General features: G+C 39.9%; 1 protein-coding gene across 6 annotated transcripts in view; it reads right to left on the bottom strand.

Annotated features, from left to right (window-relative positions):
- Window positions 1-9,528, bottom strand: part of ACSBG1 (acyl-CoA synthetase bubblegum family member 1) — a 44,207-nt gene that overhangs the window by 4,924 nt on the left and 29,755 nt on the right. For 5 of the 6 annotated variants that reach the window (XM_035899587.1, XM_035899589.1, XM_035899588.1 and 2 more), the window contains 6 exons: window positions 8,947-9,027; window positions 5,405-5,554; window positions 2,805-2,981; window positions 2,112-2,293; window positions 820-1,053; window positions 25-242 (listed from right to left, as the gene is read on the bottom strand). In XM_035899587.1, the coding sequence (XP_035755480.1) occupies window positions 25-242; window positions 820-1,053; window positions 2,112-2,293; window positions 2,805-2,981; window positions 5,405-5,554; window positions 8,947-9,027 (1,042 nt within the window). The remainder of the gene's footprint in view (window positions 1-24; window positions 243-819; window positions 1,054-2,111; window positions 2,294-2,804; window positions 2,982-5,404; window positions 5,555-8,946; window positions 9,028-9,528) is intronic. The other variant, XM_035899586.1, reaches the window with a different exon arrangement.

Below are 9,528 nucleotides of genomic sequence, written 5' to 3'. Positions count from 1 at the left end.
AAGGAGCAAGATTTTGCTTATTACCTTTAATTCTTCCAGTGACATAGAGAAAGCCATCCTTGTCTAGTTTTCCTAAATCTCCAGAATGCAGCCACCCAACCTCATCAAAGGCCTCTTTTGTTTTGTCTTCCATATTTAAATAACCCATGAAAACAGTCCTTCCCCAGAAACAGATTTCTCCATTGCCTTCTGAATCTTCGTCCACCAATTTCACTCTACAGCCAGGCACTGGTTTACCACAGCTATTGGAGATGAGCAGAAAAAAACCCACAAGGAGCACAGTAATATTAAACATAATACTGATAAGACATCTAACATGCCAAATCACTGAACTTATCAAAATATTAGTGACTGTAAATAACACCCTGCTGTAGCTGTTTGAAAGCTATGGAGTATCAATTCACTAGGGCAGCTATGTTAGGGTATCTAAGCACTTTTCAGCTGTCTATCTTGCCCTGTACTTCCTGTTTTTTTTCCCCTCCGTATCTTCAGGCATAAAAGCACTTTTGTATTTGAGGTCTTGCATTTGAAAGCTATCCTACCCTGAGCCAGGGCTAGGACATTTATCAGATTTAGTAACTGTGTTCTGCATATAATGCTGTAGATCACTTTCAGTGCTCTTGCCGTGGCATGCTACGGAGGTAATGTGTTCAGCTTCTGACCTGGAAGTTATTTTGCCTCCCAAAGTCACAATAGAGTGGCAATGCATTGAGAGAAAATAAGATAAGCAGCAAGATCTTTGCTGAACTTAGTAAATGCTCTCTTGTAAATATAATTAAATATACCATATTCTTGGAAAAAAAAAAAAAAAAAAGTTACCTGTGCTGCCTGTAAATATAGGGCCCAGACAGGCAATGTGGGCCTGTGGTCTCACTCATCCCATAGGCCTCATACAAGGTGATGTTCAGACCCAGGAAGAAATACAGTGTTTCTGTATTGAGAGGAGCAGCACCAGAGAAGTGCTTCTGACAAGAAGAAAAACCCAGTGCATTGCGTATTTTTGCAAGCACTAAGTAGTCTGCTAACCTTGTCCAGAACTGCTTTAATTCACTGCTGAGTACAAAACACACAAGAGAAGGACAGTAAGCCAGAGCAACCTATGAAATTTCCAAGACAAAATATCAGACCCAAATTTTGTTTATTTGCCATTTAGTTTTGGGTATTGACAGTAAGAACAAGTTATATATTTGTCCTTTTTTTAGTGTCTTTCATTGCTAGTGAACTCCTAACTCTTGAGGTACCCGAATACTGAAAATACATACATAATCTATAAAAATGTACTGTATAAAACAAAGCTCTTGCATTCCTAGTTCTTTATCAGTTAAACGTGTCTCTAAGAACCTATACCACCAAAATCTGAAATTTGCAGGACCTATCTGAGAAGCGGAATGATCAGACAAGCAAAGCAGTACTCATTGCACTATCTTTTGGAATATCATTTTCTGTAAGCAATTTTACACTTAATTGTGTCACGCTTTAAAGAGCTTTGGAACAGGAAAGAACTGTGAATTAAGTTAATATTTGAATTTGTACAACATTCTTTATCTGGGCAGTTTTATGGCGAAAAACTCCGATGTTATTCAGAACAGAGATGATGCACTTAGAGCTTAGAGGATTCACAGGGGGTGCCCCTGAGCTTCTGTATGGAAATGAGATGTTCTTACTCACATGGTGCATACCCCAAACTGTCATGAGCCGGTCTATCTGGGCTGTCCCCCTAAGCTTTCCCCCTCTCATACACCTCCTCCAAATTCACACCCTTTCCTCACAACAGTAACTGGCACTTGCACAGTCACATGGTGCACTGCATATCAGGGAACTCTCCCAGCTGAAAACTAACCTGTTCAATTCACAAAAGATGCAAAGTTGGGGGACATGTTAGTGGGCGTATGTTCTTCAGGAGGACGGAGGGACACTTTTAACAGTCACCTGTGTTTAAGATCAGCCTACTGTAATTGATAACTACACCCTCCCTCTTGCACTATACTTGCTGTGTTGCTAGGCCAAATTTTACCCATTTACACGTAAGAGTCTCACTGATGTTTCATAGTTTATTACAAGCAGATAGCTACTTTCAGGTTGACCAAAATCTCTATCATTATAATACATACCTGCTTGAGCAGTTTAGGTTTCTCTCTAAGCTAAGCGACATAGCCCACGACAGGATTTTCTTCTTCATAAATCCTGACTGAGAAAAAGCATCCTTTAATTTCTCCATAATTTTCTCCCATACTCGGGGAACTCCCATGTGGGATGTTGGCTGCACTTCTTTTAGTGTGTTGATCAAGCTGCCCTGTTAAAATAATGAAGTCATTTCAAACACTGCAAAAGGTTCACAGCAGTGATAAAGAGGTTCAGTGATGAAGTCTGCATCTTGCAATGCTAACATGAAGAACATCACTACAAAGGTAGGATATAAAGAACGACTGCTGGACCTACTCCAGTCAGACATACACACTAACACGTGCCAACTCTGACACATCAAGGGAGGTACATATACAAGAAGGAAAAGGCACTGGTGGTTTAGTTCTTTCTGCCTCCCTTTCCTCTAAGAATTGCTCATACTTCTTTTGCTTTAGATGCATATTCTTCTGCCTTAATGGAAGCTTATGGATCTGGATTATACATTTTAATTGGAGTCTAGAGCACTGGCTCACAAGTCTAATGGATTTTATTTTTCCGTAATTCTTACAATAATGGACTCTCAATCCTTCTGCACAACTTCAAATGTAATATTCTCTCCTTGGCATGTTTTTGTAGAAGAAGAACTGCAAGCTTAATTAGGTGCAATACAAGACAGATACCTTCAGAGCATCTGGCTCAGCAAAGTAGACTTGCTCTCCCCATTTGATTCCAGTCCACAGGTCATATATCTGTGCAGCTATGTGGCTGAGGGGAAGATAACTCACTATAGTCTCCTGTTGGACCTCTGCAGGTTGCATATCTCCTGCTCTGCTGCAATGTGCTGATGTCCAAGTTATCTGTTTAAATAAATTATTTAAAACACATTAGGTACGTTGTTTTTTTTTTTTTCTTTTTTTCCTTTTAACATGAACTAAGGATCCTTGTGCTATGCTAATGTAACTATGAAGAATCTGTGCTCACAGAAATTGTTGAAGACCTTGCAATCTTTGCCAACACACCAGACTGTCAGTTCTCAAGGGTACACTCAGTCAAAAGCAAGATTAACTTAGCAGCAACATAGAGGTGCAGACAACATAAGTAAATGCAGTCTTTCTGCTACCTTACTGGGCTATAAATACTACTTGCTCCCCATGCCCTAGTAACACACTGAGCAGGGCAGCCATGGGCTGGATGGACAAGGAGTAAATTCACCTGCCCTTTCTTCTGCAACTCTCCTACTGTGCACACTTTCTATCAAGAGGGCATTTTTCATCAGAGCTCTGTCTATATGTTTACCTGAAAAAGAATTATAAATGCTCAGTGACTAGTGATCTCATGGCACAGCTTAGTATCAGCCATGAGCTCCTTGTATAGCACTGATCATCACCTGGCTAAGCACTAATAAGGAAGAAAGCAGCTGTATTCTGCGCCTCTGGAAGCCTCTGGGATGGTCACCATGGTGGTTCACAAGTAACACTCTCCCCCTCCCTCCCCCCATGTAGCAGCACTGCATGCATGAATATGTTTGGAGATGTGCTACTTGACTTCTTAATGAAACCGTATGATGTCTCCCCCGCCTTCTCCTAACTCCCACTTTACCTCAGCAGATGCAGTTCAATGATGCTAAATATGTGTATCTTCATTATCAGAATACAGCATATGAAGACCCACAAATATATATGATGGTATGGGGCAAGGGGAGATATGTGTGCACAGCACAAAAAACCACCACAAAACAAAGCAAAAAAAGCAACAAAAAAGAAACAGCTCTTTCTCACAGGAGTCTGTAATCTAAAATGGGTAGGGCAGGACACAGAAATTAGATTATTCAAGATGGCAGGGAAGAGATACAAGTCACATGCAATAACTGTTATCACAGTATGTTCCTGCCAGCTCCTTTTCTTTGTAATAAGTTAGGAGGTACAAGAGTACATTTGGTCTAAGGAAATACAGATTCTCAAGAGAGGTTTTTAAGGAGCAGCATCCTGTCAGGCCAGGCCACCCCAAATTGGTGTGCAGCATTGGACAAGCGGCCGTGGGAGACTTACACAGTAGGCAGAGTGGCATGTCTCTGATATGTGGTTTATATCGATTGCTTATCCTTATCCTCCAAGCCTCGCAGCACGCATGCACACTCACAGCAGATCTGTGTGGGTGCATAGATGACTGACTCAGCATTGGTTTTGCACATGGACAGTGGCAAACATCTTTTGACTAAAGAAGGCAGCAGCATAGTTACAGGCAAGGCATGTTTTCCACCCTTCGTCAACATAAAAATAGTCTGTTTGTGATCAGCAGCCAGGAATAGTTTGGCAACTAACACGAAAATGACACCAGACTCCTTTGAGATGGAAGAGCACAGGATTTGCAATGTCAGATCACTCTTTTTGTCTATCAAGTCCACCACGTCCTGCTTCCAGATACTACTGTACTGATTCCCTACGTTTGGGAGAATTGCTTCTCACGGTGTGCATGTCTGCAATAGTTTCTGCATTATTTTTAGGAGGAGAGGCCACAACTTAGGCCAGCCCTTTCACAGATTGTCTATGTGTTCAGAAAAGCTCCCTACCACTTTCCACTCCTGCTCAGCCACCTTAAAAAAAAATTAAGTACGTAAAAAACCCAAAGCAAATACAGTCATGATCTTAGCTAGCAGACCTCTGAGGAAAGTCCTTTTTGCAAATGACTTTGCTTTTCTCTGCCACTAGAAAATTTTCTGTTTGCAACAATGCAGGTAGGACTATGCCAAATACCAGTATTATACACTAGAGTTGTTTTATCCTCCCGTGACAGATGTAGAAACCCAAGTCTAGGAATATAATAATGCCAAAGTAAGAAAAACACATACCCACTCCCAATTTTATTAAAGTTTTCAAAAGCAGTCTATCAGGCTGTTTTGATAGTGGCTGGCTGACGTGTATGATTTGCTTGTTTTAAGATGACCTGTGACATCACTTGAGAGACTTTATGGCGATCTGTGAGTTACATGTATGAAAATATGCATATCTCTCCAGAAAACCAGACAATAAAAAAATTGATATTCACACCAAACTGTTCAACCATGTGAAGTGCTAGTTTGAATGGTTTCATTCTTTACCATGCTTATACTTTACCAGAAGCAGCTGACTGCATTTTGCATGTTGCTTTGGAGTACAACATACATGTTGCAAAAGCAAAAGGATTTCAAGGCTCTAGAATGTACCAGTAATTTCAAAACACAGGAATAAATATCCTCATACCTTGCTATTTTTACGCTAAAGGAAGAGCCTAAAGTACATACATTGTCATGACTCAGCATGGCTCCTTTTGGCTTCCCAGTTGTTCCGGATGTGTATATTAATACACAGCACTGATTCGGCTTTTGGGAGTTAATAACGTCATCCAGAGTAGTATCAGATATGTCATCTCCCAACTCCAGAAACTCTTCCATCTAGAACATGTAACAGAAAATACAGGATATCAAATGGCTTCTTACAAGTTGGAAAGATGCAGTACCTTATCAGCCTCAAAAATGACAGAAAATTTCAGTGCCCTGCTCTGAACACGCTTCCAAGGCAAGTTCCACCAGGTCTTGACTATGTAAGAATTATAGTAAGACTAGCTTAGAACTTTATGTGTGAATTGCAAACAGGCAATCTAAAATTGTGCTGCCATGAGTCTTTTCAGTGTCTAAGAAGGGAATGGTAATACTGTTCCTCCTCCAAAATGGATATTATGTACAAGTCATGGAGGCTAAAATTCTGTTACTATCTCACACTGTTAGAATGATTTTGAGTCTTATTTAAAGGAATCTGGATGCACTGTTTTTAAGTAAGAGCACACTTATGACGTTCCATCTATAATTCCTTCTCCTCTATATAAATCAAATATAAATATAAAGCAATTGGTTGAAAGCTTCTTTTTGCAAAAGCATCATCATCATCTAGATGTTTGCCCAATTATCTGCTATTTCATAGCAAACAGAGCATATGATGCTGGTCACAACTTCCATTCAAATTTGCCTCAATCTAGAATGAGCTAAACCTTTTATGATGCTGGACTTTTGTGCCACACAAATTGGCCCACACAGAAGAATGCTGAACCTGATCCTCTATGCTATATTGGTTGCTCCCAGATACTTCTACTGCATGCACCTGACATGCTGCTAAGTGTACCATTGATTTCAATGCTAACTGAAAACTAGGACATAACAAAATTTAAGAAAGTCAATAAGCAAATTGTGAGTTTCCCACTGGAATCAGATGATTCATACTGTGCTACAGAACTGTGTTATTCAAGTGCAAGATGCAGCACCTCCATGCTTCAATGATTTTCTGGAAATGTATCTAGGACCACACAGCAGTAAAGGGGATAATGCAAGGTAAAAAAGGAGAGTTTGTGCTTGAGGGGGGAGTTCCTTGTTTTCTTCAGGCCTCCGCCACTGCCAGTGTGCTACTAAGGTTACAATAATTAGCCTCTGTGGCACCCAGAATTCCTTTTCTTGGGGGTAAGCCTGTCCTAAGGATTCTTCTAATTACCAATCATCAGTTTTATACTTTCTTTGAACAAACCACATCTCTGAAAAGAGAGACACTACAATGCTGTCGTGATTTAACCTGGCTGGCAACTAAGCACTACGCAGCCACTCGCTCACTCCTCCCCCTCCCTCAGTGGGATGGGGGAGAGAATCGGGAAGAAAATAAAAGGTTAGAGCCGAGGGCTGAGATAAAGACAGTTTAATAAGAGAAAATAATAATAATAGTAATAATGAGAATGATAACAGAATATACAGAATATACAAAACGAATGAGGCACAATGCAATTGCTCACCACCCACCGACCGATGCCCAGCCCGTCCCGAGCGGCGAGCAGTCTCCCCGCGACCGACCAGCCAACTCGCCCCGAGCATGACGTTATATGGTATGGAATAGCTCTTTGGTCAGTTTGGGTTAGCTGTCCTAGCTGTGCTGTACTCCCAGCTTGCTATGCACCTGGCCGAGCAGGAGAAGCTCAAAAAAGTCCTTGAGTAGTCTGAGCACTACTTGGCAACAGCTGAAAACATCAGCGTGTTATCAACATTCTTCTGGTACTAAATCCAAAACACAGCGCTATGCCAGCTACTATGAAGAAAATTAACTCTATCCCAGCCAAAACCAGGACAAATGCACAGCTCTGTAGCAAGTAGAGGATATGTCACATCCTATCCCTTCCCACAGAATGTGGCTGCATCAATAGCCCTAGCTCCTGGAAAGCCTGGAGGTGTCGAGGATGTGATTGTTTCTATGTGACTTAGCAGTTGTTCCTGTTTTCCTGACCTTACTGTCTTCTCATACTAGAATGCATCAATCACTGTGAATCTGTTGCCTAGGCTTTGCTTACTGAACAGTACTTGCAACAGACAGTGTTCCCACTCCACAGAGCGTGAAAGGTACAAACAGTCACACACACTACTGACTTTGCATTTGACTTCTGGAAACATGCACGGATCCAGTGAACCAGCACTCTGCCCTTACTGCAGCAATTGCTCATTACATGTTAGCTGTCAACTTGCAACACAAATCCCTTTTATCGAATGCCATGTGGTTTTGGTGGTTTGCTTTAGATCAAGCCTAACAAACAATCATTTTTACCTTTGGTGACTCGGTTTCCAATTTTTCCTTTAGATGACATCAACTATGGCAACTGTCAGGCACTCCCACAGTGACCTTTCTCCATTGAGAAAATGTGTCTAACTTAACACCTGAACAGGGGTGTTTTCAAATATATCAGTTCTCAGGCATTTAGGTTTCAGTAGCTGAATGCAGTTTCAGAATTAATTACTAGCACCTACTCATTTTATTAAGAAATATAAATAGCAAGATCATATTTGTATTTTTTTTTATTGTACTGAGATGCAAGGCATACTCTGTACCAGTACGTATAGTATTGTAACAATAACTGTTTATTATTAACAGTTATATGCTATTCAACATAGCAAAAGAAGAGATGATCAAAATGTGCAGAAGATTTTTCTTTGTACCTAACCCCTCAGATTATCAAATTGCAAATATTTAAAAATATTTCTACACTGTTCACTCTTCATTAGTAACTTTTTTCCCCAGTTGAAGATTTTCAGCCCAGAATCTGATAGTCTGTAGTTTACTTAAAATGCTGATTTCTGTATTCTTACTACTTAACTATTTTCAGTTATATTTTCAAAATATACTGGAGTACCATGTTTACAAGAATCTGTTCTGCTTAAAGTCCTCACATTTCTTAAATGAAAGGCTGGACTTCTACCACTCAAGTTTCTGATCCTGGCTTTGTCCCTTTTTCCACTTTATTTTTACCACATGATACAAAGATTCTATGTATACTAAGAAAACATGCTCCTCCGTGTAGTTCATAGTTATTTCTCTTCACTTGTTGCCTATCACCAGAAATACTTGGTGCAAACAAAATGCAACTATCATCTGTAAAAGTACAAGCATTTTCATGGTCTTGGATCCAGTGTAACTAACCACAATTCAGTTTTCACTAGCACGAGTGGAACTTTTATTTTTAACAGTTTGAGGGTACACATTCCCACCTGAAGCCTATAGGCGTTTTGTTAATCCAGTCAAATAAAAAGCCAGGAAGACACAAACCAGACAGTTAAACAAGGTAGCTCTAATTTTAAAAGTCAAGTATCAAACATGAAGTTACAGGTAAATTAAACATAAAAGGTTGATAAAGCTTTTGAATATGTTTCCTGGAACACAGCAATGCATTCTAAATGGTAGACATTCCACAGATTAAACAGTAGAAATTCATCAAATAAAATAATACCCCATGAATTATAACTCTGTTCTAGCATTCACATACCGTATACAAATTTGGATGCCTCTCTGGAATGGAGTCCTTATACAGTACAACAGCTTTCAAGTGTGGCAACCGACTCCAGATCTGTTGGATTTTTTAAAAACAGATTTATTATTTATTATTTATTATTCATATCTCGTGAGGGTTTTTTTTTCCACTAAAATACTGCCAAAATTGTAATGGCTTGACAGTCACAAAACCCATCCTGTTTCCTTCTACCCACAATTAGCTCAACAAGGGGCGTAGGAGAAGGAAAAAAGGAAACTCTACACAGTCTACTCTAGAAAATGTTTTCAGTCAAAAAATCTGAAACAAACAAAAAAACCAACCCCAAACCCCCTAAAAAACCAAATCAGAAATTACTCCTCAGCATCCTTTCTCATATTGCACCAAAGAGCACACCAAGGAACAATCTAGGTCAAGCTAGAAGCTGACCCTAGCTGCTGTGATTACCAATAGAGGAAGCCCCTCAGCAAAAACTGTTGTTAAACAGAAGAGTTCTACCTTCTTAAAGAAAAAAAAAGAAAGGAAGCGATTTGCACATTTTAAGGATAAATAAAAACATAAAGCTGCAGGCTTACAGGC

The sequence above is a fragment of the Egretta garzetta genome, unplaced genomic scaffold, assembly GCF_000687185.1.
Source record: "Egretta garzetta isolate BGI_Z169 unplaced genomic scaffold, ASM68718v1 scaffold287, whole genome shotgun sequence".
Taxonomy (NCBI): Eukaryota; Metazoa; Chordata; class Aves; order Pelecaniformes; family Ardeidae; genus Egretta; species Egretta garzetta.
Note: the sequence above shows the minus strand (reverse complement) of the source record. Positions and strands in the feature narration are given on the sequence as shown.